The 17,414-nt window shown below is 51.0% G+C and overlaps 1 protein-coding gene across 1 annotated transcript in view; it reads right to left on the bottom strand.

Moving 5' to 3' along the window:
• Window positions 1-1,953: 1,953 nt before the first annotated feature.
• The window catches only part of pxdn (peroxidasin), a 39,437-nt gene continuing 23,976 nt past the window's right edge, over window positions 1,954-17,414 (bottom strand). The window contains 13 exon segments of the mRNA XM_005461888.4: window positions 1,954-5,182; window positions 6,037-6,150; window positions 6,452-6,584; window positions 7,178-7,289; window positions 8,789-8,997; window positions 9,087-9,221; window positions 9,304-9,800; window positions 9,999-10,297; window positions 10,300-11,004; window positions 12,724-12,881; window positions 14,453-14,561; window positions 15,243-15,399; window positions 15,635-15,747. Of these exon segments, the coding sequence (XP_005461945.2) occupies window positions 5,057-5,182; window positions 6,037-6,150; window positions 6,452-6,584; window positions 7,178-7,289; window positions 8,789-8,997; window positions 9,087-9,221; window positions 9,304-9,800; window positions 9,999-10,297; window positions 10,300-11,004; window positions 12,724-12,881; window positions 14,453-14,561; window positions 15,243-15,399; window positions 15,635-15,747 (2,867 nt within the window). The 3' untranslated portion in view covers window positions 1,954-5,056.

Genomic DNA, 17,414 nt, shown 5'->3' with positions numbered 1-17,414 from the left:
CTCTGCAGCAGATAAGGAAACAACCAGACACAGTCCATGTGTGTATTCCTGTTTGGATCTCGAAGTGAGCCAGGTCCCTTGTTGTCAGGGCGATAATGTGTTTTCCTGCCAGGCTAAAAGATGGAGGCCTTTTTATCTGTGCAGCGCTGGAAACCTCATTTCCCGCTCCGGTTTTCCTTCCAGAGACTCCGTCCACTCCGGTCCGGCTGCCAGAGCCGAGTCTGTGGGGAGAAGCGGGGAAGACCAGGCGTAGAGTTCAACGAGACAACTCCCAGAGTTCATTTGCTTCAAACCACATGTGGCCTGCAGTCTGAAGCTGCTAATATTACTCACCTTGCAAACATCCCTCACAGCTGCTTTCTGCTTGTCTGCACATAGTTTAGATGCTGTTGTTGCTCTCGGCAAAAGCTGGCAGTTAGTGTGCTAACATGCTAATGTTTAAAGGCACAGCATGCTCAGTCTTGTCGCCTTCATGTTTGTAGGTGTGTTACTGATTTGCTCTCCTCCACACAGCTGCCAGAGTGACCAGCGATCACCGAAGGTCAGTGACACGGTGAACGGTAGCAACAGGTGGAGTAACTGTTAGCAACACCAAGCAGGCGGTGTCTCTGTTGAGGTGAGCGACTGCAGCAAAGGATGGGTCTGATTAACCTGACACGGTGGAGCACATGTTAGAAGGTTATTTACTGAACCGGAGCCTGAAGGTAGCAAAGAGGAGGAACGCTCCTGTGAGTTTTTAGGTTGTTTGCAGATTGCTGCAGTTTCCATGTTTGCATGAAACATGCAGGCCTGCGTGACCGAGGCCTTTTAACCCCGCAGACGAGTTTTCAGGGACATTCAGGTGTTTGGGCCGAGACGTCCTCTTCCATCTGCTGCATGAATTGGCGGTCGACTCTGGAGCAGGCGTGGGAGATGATCTTCACATTTGGAGAGCCACACCAATAAACTGAACTCAGCTCTGCTCCACTTTCAGCCCTTTATGAGCTTATTGGTGCGACCCTCCACAACAGTCCCAGTTTCTCGTGTCGTTGGGAGAACAAATTGTCCGGCCCGCTCTGGAGCGTCTGCTGTAGCAGCAAATATCTGAGCCAAGACTTCCTGTTTTGTCTGCTGGTCACAGTTTCCAAAAGCAGATTAGTTTTAAAGAGTGAAATGCACTTCAGCAGTTAGAAAAGGACAAATTAAAAGCTGATGGTCATCGATGAGTCTGAGATTATATTTTGGCAAATGCAAAGAAGCAGTGATGGAGCAGCCAGGGATCAAATAACACCAAAAAGAGACTGACTGGCAACCTGTGCAGGGTCTACCCCCCCAACCCCCCCGCCCCAACTAGAGTGACTCAGTGACAGTGATGAATGCCAAATGACCAGGTGGGTACTACACTGAGGGGTTAACTACTGTCAGCCCCAAATCTACTGACAGGCTTCATTTTATATGCAGATGACAGTTTAACCTCAGCAGCAGGTTTATATGAGGACAGATCTGCAGAGTTCCTGTTCCACGTGAGAGTCATGGTCAAGATGAATTTCAAAAAGTTCATAAAAGGCTAAATATTCACAGGTATGGACGGACGGGGGACTCACCGTACTGATAGCCGATGTCTGCAGAGACATTTTGCACCCGTCTCGTCCTGGGATAGGTTTCAGCCCTCCCCAAGGATAAGTGGGATGGATGGGTTTAAAACTGTAATGGGACCCATCCAGTCATTACTGACAGACCAACTAACAAACCAAACAGGAAGTGCAGGAACTCAAGAGTAATTCGAGTCAAATGCAAACTTTTAGGCTGTAGTTTGGACTCCATCAAGTACCTGCTTTAAACCAGAACACTAAATCAGACGAGTCATGTTCAGTGGAACAAAAGTCATTTTTTGATGAGCGAATAAAAAAGTCATCTCATTAATGAGCCGATGATCGCGCTCGCGTGCTGACAAAGAACAGGCACCAACATGTGTGACTGTAATTCAAATGTGGCTTTTTTATTTATCATTACTGTTGAGAGGCATACATTACAGTGCAAACCATTCTTTGGCAAAGGTACAATACAACTGTCATGACAGGCACTAGGTTATCCACAATGACCGCTGGTTAGGACAGTGTTCAGTACTGCAGGGCAGTGCGCTCCACTGACACTGGGAACCTTTTCAAGGGGAAATAAAAAAAGAGGAACCCACAAATACACACATCTACCAACACACACAGACGGGTAACGCAAAGAGCTCACAGAGCCTCGGCGGCCAAACCTCGGGACGCGAGCCGAAGCTAGTAGCTGTGAGAGAAACAGGAGGATTAGGATGGGGACACAAACACACAGTAACTGGTGCTGCAGGAGAAGGAGACACCACTGTAAACACAGTTCGTCCAGTATGAGGTGATACTGTTTACCAGTGTGACTGTGGGCGCTCTGACATCTTCACTGTCACCGATCAGCTCGCAGGATGTTACCACATGAAGAAGAAAACACAGGAAAGGAAAACCGCACACGCTCCGACACAATCGGAGGAAAAACAGGAAGACGAGATGTGTTACACGGAGCGAGTCAGTGCAGGGAGAGTACGAGGAGTGGTCCGTATGTACAGTACGTGTGAAAGGCGGTAAATCGGTCTCACAAACAGCACCCCCGATCCTGAGCGCCCCTCCCCCCAGCATCACTTCCTCTCATATGGCTTCAATTATGAAGGAATGAGGGTCAGAGGCCTGCGCTCCACACATGCTCGGCTACATGACGTCAGCCTCCATGTCTCAGAGAAACACGAGCACGGTCGGCATTCCTAACCTATATAAACACCAAACCGGAGGGGGGGCATGAACAAAAACTGGAAGAGCGAGGGGGGGGGACACAGGAATGTATGCAAGCGTGTCCTCGGACCGAGAGCTGCAGAGCAGAGCTGCTCGCAGTCCTTCATCGGCACCAGCGCAGCCTCAGGCTGTGCCCCCCTTTAGTCTTTTAAACTGGATCTAAACAACTTTTAGCCAAACTGTCAATAAATACACAAACTGGCAGAAATATTTTTGCTACTTATTATAACACTAAGTGTATTATGGACAGCAGCTAGCTATCGTTTCTGTTAGCTGTTATATTTCAGCTGTTCACTGTTTATCACACTGACGCTCAGTGTTAGCTTTAAATGTGCAGCTTTTAATCATCACTGTAATCATGGTAAAGGGAAGTTTCTCTGTCTTACATATCAGGGCAAAATAAAGTCTTTAAAATGAGGTAAATACGACCTGGAATAAGCGACGCATTAATTCATTATTCATTCATTAGTCGTTATTTAACAAAAGCCAAAATGCAGACGCCGTGTATGCGAGTCCACCCTGTGATTCGTGGAGGAGCACTTGACGTGACGGTTTCCTGTGTGACCGTCTCAGTGGGTCTCATCACTGTGAGGTTTCAGCATCATGTATCTTTGGAGTTCACGGTCCAGCTGTTAGGCTGACGGACAAACATCTGCCCTCTGGAGTCTTTGCTCAGCTTTCTCCTTCCAAACGACCCACGCTTGTTCTGTCTTCTTCTGCTTGTCGTGACCTTTAACCTTTGACATGCTAGCTGAAGCCTGCAGAGTTTGAGCCGGAGCGCTTGGTTCTGACCTCACGGTCAATTTTCTAGGTTGTCCACTCCTGTGAAGATCCAGACCTGCAAACTGACAAAGCTCCTGCTTTTACAGAGGTGCTGATGATGATCAATTAATCAATGCATCTGATTGGCAGCTCCTCGCTGTCATTACTCCTGTGGAAGCATTAAGGGTGGTTTTTCACACTGTTTCTGCATTTCAGATTAGCGTCTGTAGAATAGATGATAACAGGTTGTATTAACCTCATTTAGACACCTGATAAGAATCTAATTGTTTATTCTGTTCTGATATTCGCTGACACGACTGTGGCTGATTCAGGGTTTCTGGCAGGTAAGCATCGTTTCAGTCAGCTGCTACTTAAACCAACAGTTATCGTTTGTGTGGCTTTAAACCTTTCTGCTAAAACTTGTTCAGATCCAGTCAGATGTTTGTTTCATTGTAATTACTGAGCTAATCTGCAGAAGCACCGGTGCCAACACGAGCAACAACCGAGAGCAGGTCAAAGTGAGAATACTGAACCAGGACAACATTCAAACATAAACTCATAAAATCATACTTTTGGCTTTAAAATACTGAGGAAAATACTGGAATAAAGTTCACGGCACGTGAACACAGTGGTACAAACAGGGTTTCTTTCAAAGTTGGAAAGGAGCGCCGCCGGAGCGAGAGCCGGCCGAGCCTCCGCCACAGACGGCGAGGGAGTCGTCAGTGGACCGACGAGCAGAGATCAGTAGACATTTCTTTTGCATTACAAACATTTTTGTAGGGCTTCACATTTTCTTCATATGCAACAATTTTATACAAAAAGGGAGAAGAAGAGAATAACATGATAAAAAGCACCGCGGGTTAAAAGATGCAGTAACTCTACTCATAGAAGTACAACAGTCGTCTCAACTGTGATGCAGCATTAAGGACATACTGAGTGTATATAGGCTGCTTTGCATATAAAAGAATACTTTGAAGGTTTAGTGATTAAACTGTGATAAAATCAGGGGATAGCACCAGTTTTCGGCATCTCTAACCTGAGAATATTGTGTGAGACGAGAAAATGGCGACCGCCTTTCCATCTACTTCCTGCGATTTATCGTTGAGCGGGAGGCGCAGAACGGCAAACGGCGGCTGGTCGCGGCTCTTCGGGAGCCTCGGCGCAGGGAGGAAGGAGAGGCCGGCCCGTCTCACGCCCGCTCGTCCGCTCATCCATCCGTCGGGTCAGAAATAAATCCACATAGTGACAGCGGCTCGTCGCCGGAGGATTTCAAAGCGAGCCTCGCGCCGCTGGGTGCAACAAACAGGAAACAAAATAAAATCCCTCCCCGGGTCGAAGAAAACGAAAAACTGAGACGAGGCTGTTGGGTCTGTCGAGGTCGTTGGCGGCGGTGGAGCCGCGCGATTTCACGAGTCTCATGTCCTCTCCATGCGTCTGATTGCGAGCGTGTGACGTTCAGACGCCAGAGGGCGTGTTTGCGGGGGTCCTGAGGGTCGTTACGGGCGGCGGGCGTCCGCCGTCAGCTGCTCGAGGCACACCGGGCAGCAGCTGCCTTTTAGCTTGACGGGCCGTTTGCACTCGGTCGCTGGGCAGGACTCCACGAAGCAGGTCACCTGGGCGTCCTGTCGGGGCGGGAAGACAAAACAAGGGCGACAAGTCATGACGTCGCTACGTCTGAGATCTGAGGCGAAACCAACAGAAAATAAGGCAAAAACACTGAAACAGGAAAGAAAACCCAAACTGATAAATAAGAACTGACATCATTTAGCTCACATGTTCAACAGCCAATCACACGGCTGCAAATCAGTGCGTTTAGGCAGGCAGACACAGTGACCTGCTGACGTTCAAACCCAGGTTTGATTTAGGGGCTGTTTGTTTGTTTGTGAGTCTGACAATAACGCTGACACCATGTGACCCTCAGCCGGTCGCCCCGCCTCCTGCCATCAGGACCGCCCGACCTGGGACTGACCTGCCCGACGACCCTCCTCTGATTCACTTCTTACAACAGCTTAAACACCTGACGCCGTCTGACACCGGGAATAAAAACGTTTTTGCTCTGAAGTGTCGTCGGGGTGACGACCACAGGCTGCTCTGCTCGCTCACAGACGGTCTTCCTCGTCTGCTTCTGGCTGCCAAGCTCATCCCTCTGACTGCAGAGAGGTGTGGAAGAGGAGAGACACCGACAGGTGTGTCAGCAGACATGGCGAGCAAAAGATGGCAATACAGCGGCGTGGAGGCCAGGCCTGCAGGAGATCAGAGGAGGGAAGGTCTGGCATCGGAGCGCCATCGCCAGCAGGCGGCTTCAACACAGAGTCAGAGAGGAAACTGAACGCGATGCCAGGAGGACGCTTCGGCCAAGAAAGAGACGAGACGCTTCCAGACTGTCAGGAACATCTAAACGGGGACATCGACTGACAGACGGCCCGTCCATGGATGTGTTCACGCGTTAACCCTCAGCCCTGCCTGTTACACTCACTCTGCATTCACATGTGGCGCACGGGTCCTTTTTCCACCGGTCGCCGTCCGCTCGCTCGCGGCCCTCGCTGTCAGTGCAGTCAGTGGTGCTCAAACGGGCTTCAAGTCTTTTAATCTGCAGAAACACGAGAAGAACACGTTTTAAAAGTCAGAGCACACACCTCACCTCCCCCAAACACACTGACATCTGCAGCTGACCAGAGGGCGGAGCCAGCACGCCGACCTCGGCACGCCAACCCCGTCCTGAGGAATTAACTGTGCTCTGAGCAGTGAGACATGGCAACGTTTTTAAGAAGGTTAGAAGTTTCAGACACTTTGATCACAAACGTCTCAGTTTGTGCAGGAAGAATCGTCACAATCTGGATTTAAAGACTGTTAGAACAGCTGCAAACATCTGTCTGTGGATGCACACACACCTGCTTTCGTAAGCTGGTGATGGTCTTCTGCATGTCGGAGACAAAATCCTGGAAGTCGTTGATGGAGGGCTCAGTGCTCTTCCTGGAAGTCGCAGAGACATTTCCCAGACTGCCCGGAGTTTCCTCCACTGAGCTGCACACACACAAACCAAATGACTGAAGATGTTAACAGTTAAATAGTTTATAGGACAAAGATGCACAAATGAGTGTTTTACTTTTTCTACACCTCAAATTGTCAGGACAGCATTCCTCGCCACATCGCAGGTCACCTGACTCACAGATCTGTAAATGTATATCGCAGGATTCTGAGGCCTACATGTATTTTTATTTTTGCTGTAAAATAAGAATTCTCTGGGCTAAAAATGATGGCGCTCCGATGCCAGATCCTCCCACGTTCCAGGATCCCGGTGAAAATCGAGGGAACGCTGTGAGATTACACTGACATGAAGAAACTGTCCACAGGGGGCAGCAGTGAGTCAGCCATGTTCAAACTTTACAGCACAAATAAACATGTTTACAGCCTGATACACAAACTGGTTGGTCTCCATGGATACTTCCTAAAAGTTTACATTATTAGGGGCGTGGCCTCTATGACTGACAGGTGTAGCTGCTAGCTGTCTGCTGGACTCCACCTCAGGTAACCAGAGTCCCTGAACTGGACCTCTGGACCATGTTTGTGCTGTTGGAGCCTGCTTTGGAGCAGTTTAAGTTTACAGGTGTTGTTACCTGTTCTCCTGGGAGCTGCTGGCAGGATTGTCCTCTTTGTAGCTGTGCTCAGCTGACCGGCGTCCCCTGAAGTGGTACGACAGGGCGTTGAACTGGCCCTTGGTTCTGCAGTCTGGTGGGTCAAACACAACACACTGAAAATCAGTAGAAGAAGAAAACACAGTTCCTGAGGCCGACAGAAGGAGCGTTTATGACCTGACTGCAGTGCTTTTAGACTGAAGTGTTGGATTCAAGCACAGGACACACGGTACTCTCATCACTTTGAATTGTTTATCTTCTCTGACGTGCTTCGTGTTGCACTGTTTCTGCTCCTTTAGACAGCAATTTATCCACCAGTGAGGTAGACGACCGTGACCGCTCTAACGATCCCTCCTGGAGGATGAAAAAAGTGAAAAACCCTTCTCCACTGACACAGTGACGCAGCTTCGGCCCAGTCTATGGCCAGTTTCTCTAATGGGAAAACTGCTGATGCCAGTTGCACAAACCGATGCTGGGAGCAACAGTGTGGATGGTTATGAGGAGAGTCACAGCACCAAGTCAGCAGATGCAGCTTCTCTACTCAGACTGTGGGCTGGTTCTCAAACAGCATCATCACCTTGGTAAAAACAAACGAGCCAATAACAGAAGCTTCAGCCCTTCGAGTGTCTACAGCAGACGCCTGGGTGTGGTCTTTGTTCCAGGGGACTTCATCTTTTGTCTCTCCACACAAACAGGAAACCCTGACGGCTGAGGGCATATCTGCTCCACAGAGCTGCTCTGACTCAGGTCATAGAGGACGGACGGTTTACGAGCACCCCGTCTTTATGTAAACGCTCACATCTCAGCTGCAGTTGATTCACAGACTGCGTTCTGTAGAAGACGAGAACAACAACACTTCCTCTCTCATGCCAAAACGTAAAAATGAACACAGTGTCACTGTTAGCACACACACAGTTATAAATCTGCACAGGATATTCTCTGTTTATTGTTTCTGCTCTCTCCTCATACAGTCGATATGTGCAGTATATAAGAGGCTGCAGTCAGAGAGGAGACTCATCACCATGTTTCCGTCCTTTGATTAAACTCCTGACTAAACCTTCACATCAAACACTGAGATCACTCCAACCACAATCAAAGTCTCTTTTTAATAATGGAGGTTTATTTTCATGCACGAGTATAAAATAATAAAACTGGGATCAGAGTTGTGCAACAAATTCACACTACGGACCAAAAATAAACTGAAAAGGTTGAAGCAGAGTTTAGAAGAGCGACCTCTGTGACCACAGAGCCACTTTATCTCACCGAAGATCAGAAAAACAACCAAAACCAAACAATGGCCTGAAAGCGAGCGGCTTATCTCGCCCTCACTGATCTGCAGGCTGTTCTATCTGTTATTCTGTGCTTGCTCAGGGCTCCTCGCTGCAGCTGTTCAACACATCTGGGTTACACTCGAATGCTAATATTCAACCAGTGATTTTTTAAGTGGAGTTTAATTTATTGAAGCTTAAAATAAATGTTTGTGTTTTGAAAACAACAAACTTCTGCTAAGGTATCCTGGTCACCGTGATCGGAGCTGTCGAGTAAACTGAAGAATAAACCGAGCGAGCTGATGCAGCGTTTGCTGACTCTTACCTTCGCAGCAGTCCTGCCACATGCGCAGGTCGATCTGAGGGACGTCGTCACAGCTGATGTAGCCGTGAGGCAGCTCGGCCACCCTGAACACGTCCCGCTGTACGCGCGTGATGTTGTCGCCGTTATCGCACAGCACCCGGGCGAGGGACGCCTGCTTCAGCTGGGTCAGCTGGGCAGGCGTGAACACGCCCGGGTTCTCATACCAGAACCTGAACATGGCAGGAAGGAGAAAAATATGATTCATCTGTTACAGTCACGCGACGCTCGGTGACAGTTCGGTACTGAAAGGTTAACCTACCTGTCGCCGTCACGCACGCGTTTGAACTGAGTGGTGAGGAGACACATGAGGGTGGGGCCCAGCCTGCTGCCGGGGACCAGATCTTCAGCCATGAGGGCGGGGAACAGGTCGATGTTCAGAGGCGTGCCGTACAGCCTGCAACACGAGGAAACAGAAACACGCTGAGCTCATAACATAACTCGGGTGAGTCACACTGAGCCTGTGAGGCCACGCCCACCTCTGCAGCTTCTCTCTGACCGACGGATTCTTAATCTCGTTCTTCAGGTCGTCAAAGGTCTGAGCGGACGTCAGGTTACAGAAGGTCCTGTAGTCGTTATACGGCGGGATGCCGTGATCCCTCCCTCGCTGTATATTCATGGCGGCCAGGTCCAGAGCCACGGCGTGGGCCATGGAGAATAACCGCTCCGTCAGCTCGGTGTTCAGAAGCTGCGTGGTGACGCGCATTTTACCGGCGACGCCGAAGAGCCCGCGAAGCAGCGGGTCAATGCCGCCCTCATTTACGATGCGGAACGGCGAGAAGAAGGCGCGGTGCAGAGAGATGTGGCCCTGCGGGATCGGCTGGAAGTCCTCGTCTAACCTGTACAGGATCGGGTTGATGAGGGTGTGGCCAAAACGGAACGCGGCGGTGGCAAACGCGTTGAAGATGCCGGCGTTCACGTTGGGGTCGTAGCCCCCGTACGGCCCCATCATCTTCACGCCAACCTCGCCTAAGATCTGCAAGAAGAGGAGGGTTAGTCTGCCAGCTGTGACATCATCAGAGAAACAGCAGCGGTACAATTTTATGGGCTTCGTGCAACTTTTACAGTAAACAACTTTTATTGGCAACAGCTGAATGAACTGAGCCCCTCCCTCTCTGTGTCCCACCTGATGATCAGGTGAGCAGCGTGGGCGCCGTTAGCTCAGAACCGTTACCTTGGGCAGCCAGTGGTTGTAGGTGATGTGCTGCATCTGGGCGCCGACGATCTTCCGGGCCTCGTGGTAGATGGTGTCCCCGTCCCAGTGGGGGTTCAGCCTCAGCAGCTCTGTAGCGATGCGGTTGTGTTCCCTGAACCACACGGTGTGCATGGCGGTCAAACCCAGCTGCTCGTTGGCTCGGTGGTCTCCGGCGAGGAAGCACGGAATGGGACTCTCGTTCTCGTCCCTCATGCACTCGGTGGGCGGCCCGCTGGCGAACGGCAGGAGCGGCTTGCCCGTCCGCTGTATGATGCCTGCCGCAGGAGGCCCCTCTGGCTCGCCAAGTCGCGGACTTCCTCTGATTCGTGCCGCGAGCTGCCGTAGACGTTGGAGGCGTCGATGTAGGAGGTCAGCTGGTTGATTTGCTCTCTCGGGTAAACGCTGTTCATCAGCAGAGACGTCATCCCGCTGCCGCACACCGGGCTGGACCGGACGAAGAACATGCAGCGGGCGCCACTCCGCAGCTGCCGCTGGTCGTTGGGCGGGAACTGGATGGGGAAGCAGGGCGGGTCGTTGGTGCACACCTGAGCGCACAGCTGGCCGTCGGAGAACCGGGACTGGCTCAGAGCCACCACCGTGGAGTCCAGGTCGTGGTCCAGGAACTGACCCCACTGCATCAGCATGTGCGTGTAGCGGTCGTCGGGGGTGATGGTCTCCGTTCCGATCATGGTGGTGGACACCAGCCTTGGCAGCGGCAGCTTGTAGCCGTTATGGACGCGGTCGGTGACGCCTCGCGGAAGGTTGAAACCGTTATCGTAGACGGACTTCAGCAGCCGCTCGAAGGCGGTGAGCGAGGCGCCCCACATCGGGTGCTGCAGGTTGTTGCAGGTGCCGTCGTGGCTGCGGTACTTCTGGTGGAAACAGATGTCCGAGCAGTTGTTGATGCGGCGGTGGGCCGTGCAGCCGGACAGGTTGGCGATCATGTCCAGGAAGCGGGGGGAGACCAGGTCGTTGTAGCGAAATGCTGCGGAAAGGAAACAAACATCCATCACAGGGTAATCATAGCAGCCCGGTTATTACACTCGGCCCCGCCCCCTCTGTTAACGCCAACACCTCCCAGACCAAAGACCAAGATGGCGATGTCACGGTGGATACGGCCGTTTTTTGTATACAGTCTATCACACCCAGCTTCAGCCCACAGCACCTCCTGGAGACGCCGCGGGTTAGAGACCTGCTCACATTCATCAGGTAATCCACAGGATCAGGCCCTGCCGCCGCCTCCGACCCTGGAGCCCCTCCCCCGGACGCCACAGGGCGCCCTCCGTCACAAACAAGTCCCAGCTTTGAAATGAGAGCATTAAAGTGTGTTAGCAGTGCAGTGTTGCACTTGTGTGAGGTGAGACTTCCTGTGTGAACGTTCCCACAGATCACTGCTGCGTGTTTGTTTACGGGGGAGTTAAAAGGAGAATGTGGGAGCCGGTGTTTCCCTCCACGACGAGGTCGACCTCAAATAAAACTGAAGATTCTTTCTGTTCATCATCAATAACTGTTCCAATGTTTCCCTGTGAGCAACATAAAACTGTACAGGTTTGTCTGTATTGGTCTCAGTACATTTACACCAAGGAGACGTCAGCTACACTCAGGCTTTGTTACCATTTCCAGGATGAAAATATCCCAAAGCTAAAAAAAATGTAAGAGCAAGAAACTGGAAGTGAAAAAATGGCAGAAAATAAAAATCTTGCAAAGAGAAAACTGTAGATTTATGAAAACACTGACACATTTAAATATAGCAATAAAATATATGAACAAAACTTTTTAGAATTTGCAGAATTACGAGAATCAAAGTGAGAAATTTAATTTAAAAACAGATTTCCTGTCACTCTGATGGTGAATTGTAGATCAGGTGCGCCTCGCCAAGCACGCACAGCGAACGCTTCGATTGCGTCTCATATTCATATCTCAGAGCTCACGTGCACAGCGCTCTGTTCACACCCAGCCTTTGATCTTCGTGCTGTTAAAATTAACCCCCCAGCACAACGACTGCTTTCATGAACCATAAACTAAAACAGACCCCGCCCCCCATGCATGTTAAAGCACACATGCTTTTGCACATAAGCATCCAAACCCACCCGTGCTCCCCCCACACGCAGGTATAATTGACCCAGTGTGAACACAAACCACGTAGGTGAGGCGCTGCGACCAACCGAGGGCAAATAAAAGTGTTTACGGCTCCTCCTCAGCGGGCAGTGGTCACGTGTCCGTCCCTCGGCCCGCGCTGAGGAGAAATGGCGCACGGATGGAGGCGTGCACGTGTTGCTCGCAGCAGCGAGAGATTCATAGACAGAATTAAATTATTGAGCCACAAGACTCCACTCAGGAAACTGGGTGGAAGCTGTTTACTGAACAGCAGCTTCATTCTGCAAAGTCTGAAACTGAATATGTGCCCAAAATATCAGCACAGCAGAGATGGTTACTGACAGGCGTCACCATCGGTGACGGGTTTTAAACCAATCAGCTTAGAGTTAACGAGCTGGGTGAAAACAGTGGCCATGGGGAAACCTGAGCGGTTAACTCAAGTCATTAAAATGAATAACAACATGAATGATGTCACGGAGCAGCGGACAAATGTCAGGCCTCTGAGCCCAAAGGTCACGGCGAGGAGGGTCACGGCGAGCGCGCTCAGTGTTCACGAGGGTGTGCTGTTGCATTTTCAGCAGTGTGTGCGAGTCTGAATCTGCCTCACCGGTGCCGTTGGTGTCCACCATGAGACCCCGGTTGACGTGGTTCTGGATGAGCAGCAGCGTCTGCTCGAAGATCTCTCCGGCCCGCGCCTGCTCCACGGTGTAGGGGTCCCGCGGGTACCGGAAGAGAGCCAGCAACTCCCCGGGGGTGCGAGGCTGACTGCAGGGCGAGGGAGGAGAGGGAACAATAAATATGACAGATCACAGACGGAGAGACGTGTGGGAGTAACAGACAAAGACAGATTAAACAAAAGCAGGAGGAAAGATCGTTCCAATCTTTGGGGTTTTTCCGTTAGAGCTCGAGGGCTGGAAAATCAGACGGGAATTTCTCCAGCGCAGGTCAGAGAGTTTAAACACGCAGCAGCGTCTGAGTCACTCCGCAGCCGAGTCTCCGCCATCATTTCACTCTTTGTCATTCCTGCTTCCTCCCAAACATCAGCTCGGCGGTTTTCTCTCACAGCTTTTCTAAACCTGCACTGAGCCTCGGGCTGTTGAAACTCAGCGAGGCGCAGCAGCCACGATCACGCCGCCGCCATCAACGCCAGCGCTGTTGGCGAGCAGGACTTTCTAACCTGGTCACGTGACCCTGGGACTCTCCAACCTCAGAGCAGAAAGTGGTTTCAGCACCTCACGGGTACACAACATGTTCTCATCCTGACCCATCATATGCTGCCCGCATGTTTCTGTTACACTCAATCCCATGATGCACTGCAGCAATGACGACAAATACGGCAGCCACGTTTTAAAGACGGTCAGGTTCAAGCACCAAACCGACACATCTGTCCACATCTGAACCAATCACAGCAGATGGCCCCGCCCCTCCCTGAGCCTGCTTCTGCCGGAGGTTTCTTCCTGTTAAAAGGGAGTTTTTCCTTCCCACTGTCGCCAAAGTGCTTGCTCACAGGGGGTCACATGATTGTTGGGTTTTTCTCTGTAGGTATTATTGTAGGGTCGACCTTACAGTATAAAGCGCCATACTGATGTTGTGATTTGCCGCTATATAAATAAAACTGAATTGAATCTGTCTTCCTGTCGTTACAGCAGCATTCCTGCAGACAGACGCACGTCGTTTCATAGTAATAATGAAAGCGCGATGAGAGCGTAACGGGATCAAAGATGGCCTCGGCTGTTACCGCCATCACAGCGAGCTGGAAACCCCTTGAGCTCAGACCGAGGAACCACATCACTCAGCAGGATGGAAACGCTCAGACCACGGGCGTTACAGAGGTGACATCATCACCTGTCGACAGGTACAAATAAAAATGGACACGTCGCGCTGTTAGCACACGAACCAAGTACGAACGCAGCAGGATGTAAAAACCACAGCTGATAACATCAGATGTTAAACTGTCATGTGATCGCATTACTGTGGTTCATATCTGATTATTGTTTTCCGTCTTGTGTCAAAACTAAACGATGGCTGCAGCACAGAAACGAGCCGGGCGTCAGGTTATCGCAATGCCGCCTGGATTTTTAGCACCGAGCTGAAACCTCAGATCGTTTGCATAAATATTAATTAATTAAGTGTTGGAAACAAATGCTGTGCAGAGCTCGCTACGAAGCAGAACACGTCTCAGATCAGGCTCGGCTGCTGTGGCGGGGAAGAGGGATACACGTGGTGGCGTAGGAAAATGGAGACACTTCAGAGCCATCCAGGTTTTTATCCTCGAGGCCGTCGTGAGGGTCACAGTCTCATATCGCTGCTACTGCAGCGTGTTTGTCATATCCTACCCATCAAAGAGACGCCTCCTCGTCGACTCGATGGCGCTGTCCACATTACGGATGGCCTGCTCTATGGACGTGCTGACGAAGGTGTCGCCCTCTCTGCTGACGGCGGGCACTGCAGAGACACACAGGTGAAACATCAGCAAGCACAAATCATACAGGATCTGTTTAGAGTGCACGAGCTCAGCTCTGGCGTGGATCGAACAGAACCAGAGTTTCTAATAAAGAGGTCGGTGTCATCCCAACACAAGCCCCGCCCACCTCCTGCTCTTCACAGTGATGCACAAAGACGCACAAAGATGCACAAAGGCCTGTTATGAGATAAAAACAATGAATCATGCAGAGCTGCTCCAGTACAGCCACAAAATAAAAGTATGGAGGTGTATCCAAGTAAGGCCGTGAGGCAGACTGCGGTCCCCGTCTCCACAGGAAGTCGTGTCCATCTTCCATACACTTAAGTAACGGCTGTAAGCGGCTCCGGTTCACCGGTGTTCTTTATTTCACTGAATCCTGTGAGCTCTTCCCTCCTCCCTCCTGAGCCGGAGTGATTTCTGGCGCGCTCCTTCGTCTTCGTGTGCCACTGAAAACATCCAGCAGCTGATGGAGTTTAAGGTTCGGCTGCAGAGCGCTGACCTCCAAAAGTCTCAGCAGGAAACAGCAACACACTCAGAGACCCGGCAGCGCGGCTCCACGGCTCGCCAGCTCGGGCGGAGAGCATCGGACGAGCAGCAGATCTCACACACAGAGCAGCACCACAGACCTTTGGTCCCGAAGGCGCTCTGATATCACTGCTTACCTGTCACGGTTAGCACCATGCTAGCCACTTGGTAGCCGATGGGGTTGCGTGCGACACACTCGTAGCGTCCGGCGTCAGCCGTGCCCACGTCCTTCACTTCCAGGTAACCCTCGGGGCTGATGTGGAACTTTCCACTTTCTGTCACCTGAACACCATCCTGCAAGACAGACAGAGGTCAGAGGTCACGATGCTGAGAGCTGGTGCCTGAACTAAGCCCTCGGCCTCCTGATGAATGCATGTGTGAGGACACAGAAAAGCTTTGAGCATCATGACCCTCTCAGTCTGACTGACCTGATGAATTCATTCTTTACCAAATCCTTCTTTCTCCTTCCTCACTGGTCTAACCTCCTGACCTCTGCACCTGCACTGAGGTCGCCTCTTTACCCGCTCACCTTGTTCCAGGTGAGGACCGGCTGCGGCTGGCCCTGAGCGCTGCAGGGAATCTGCACGTCCTGCCCGGACTCCACCGTCAGGTCCCTCGGAGCATTCGTGAAAACAGGCGTCACTGAATGAGTAACACACACACACACACACACGCGCGCGCGAGTTAATGAGTGGGCACTAAAGGGTCCACATGTAAAGTGCATTTTGTAATCAATCACAGCCGACATTAAACATTTTAGTCTCACAGTGTTTGTGCTTCACCAGAGCTGCTGCTGCCCACACACACAGACACACAGACACACAGACACACACACACGCAGACAGACAGACACACACACACACACACACACACACACTGACATATTACATAAATGCAAATAGCAGATTTCTGACTGAAACCTTGCGTCACTGTCAGACTCTTGACCCCGCCCCCTGTGGTTCTTGTGCAGAGCGAGCAGCTGGAAAATGTCTGAGCGTTTCCACTGTGACTTCCCTCGAACACAAAGACTCATCGATATCTAAACACGTGAAAGTCTTTGTGCCTGAGGATGAAGAACTCTCTGTGCGCGTTCCCCCGACCCACACTCGCTGGCGTGCTGCTAACAGCTGAATTTGAGGTTGCTTGGATGAGCGATGGCCTCATTTTTACGGGTCATTATAAAGAAAGCAGAGCTAACAAACCTCTGCAGTCATTCCCCCTGGTGGTCAGTGACAGTACTGCAGGTCATTTACAATATTTATGTATTATATTTATAATATATATTTTTAAGTCTGTTAACAGATTCTTAATTCTAATAAATCATGAATATGTGTTTTACAAGTTGGAAAAGTTTGAAACTGTACACGGCTTGATCGTACAGGAAAAAAGTTAGACTTGAACTTGATCATCTGGGATTGGTTCCCAGGTGCTTTCATGACTTCATGTGCCGTGTTTAGAAAAACCTTTTGTTCTTATGTTAACAAAACTCCGGTTCAGTCTCCAGGTTGGAGCCAGTCGTCCGGCGTCCTGAGTGCTTCTGGCCCATTAAGGTTATGTTTGCTCTTTATGCACGTTTGACGCGTTAGCGGTCAGGACGTCCAGGGATCGATCTGAGAGCAGCGGTCGCACCTCTGCATCCCGTCAGCCTTTTCCTGCTCGTGCTCGTGTCACTTCACGCTCGCTACGTGAACTTCGCCATGAAACAGCTGTGGGCTCACACAGTGCTCCAGTGTGCAACCATTACGCAACTGGTACTTTGCAGCGTGTTAACAAGCATTACAACATGGAAAAACATGGCGTCACCTCAGGATTACAGGCTGCCGTGTTGTCCTGTGCCATGCCAGGCCTGTCATTGCAGAACACACACACACACACACACACACACACACACACACACACACACGCACGCACGCACACACACACACACACACACACGCGCACACACACACACACGCACGCACAAACACACACGCACGCACAAACACGCACGCACGCACGCACGCACACACACACACACACACACACGCACACACAGGCTCACACACGCACACACACACACACACACACGCACACACAGGCTCACACACACACACACACACGCACACACAGGCTCACACACGCACACACACACACGCACACACAGGCTCACGCACACACACACACACACACAGGCTCACACACGCACACACACACACACACACACACACGCACACACAGGCTCACACACGCACACACACACACACACACACACGCACACACAGGCTCACGCACACACACACACGCACACACAGGCTCACACACGCACACAC

The sequence above is a fragment of the Oreochromis niloticus genome, linkage group LG19 (genome assembly GCF_001858045.2).
Source record: "Oreochromis niloticus isolate F11D_XX linkage group LG19, O_niloticus_UMD_NMBU, whole genome shotgun sequence".
NCBI lineage: Eukaryota > Metazoa > Chordata > Actinopteri > Cichliformes > Cichlidae > Oreochromis > Oreochromis niloticus.
This window is presented reverse-complemented; position numbering and strand designations above follow the sequence as displayed.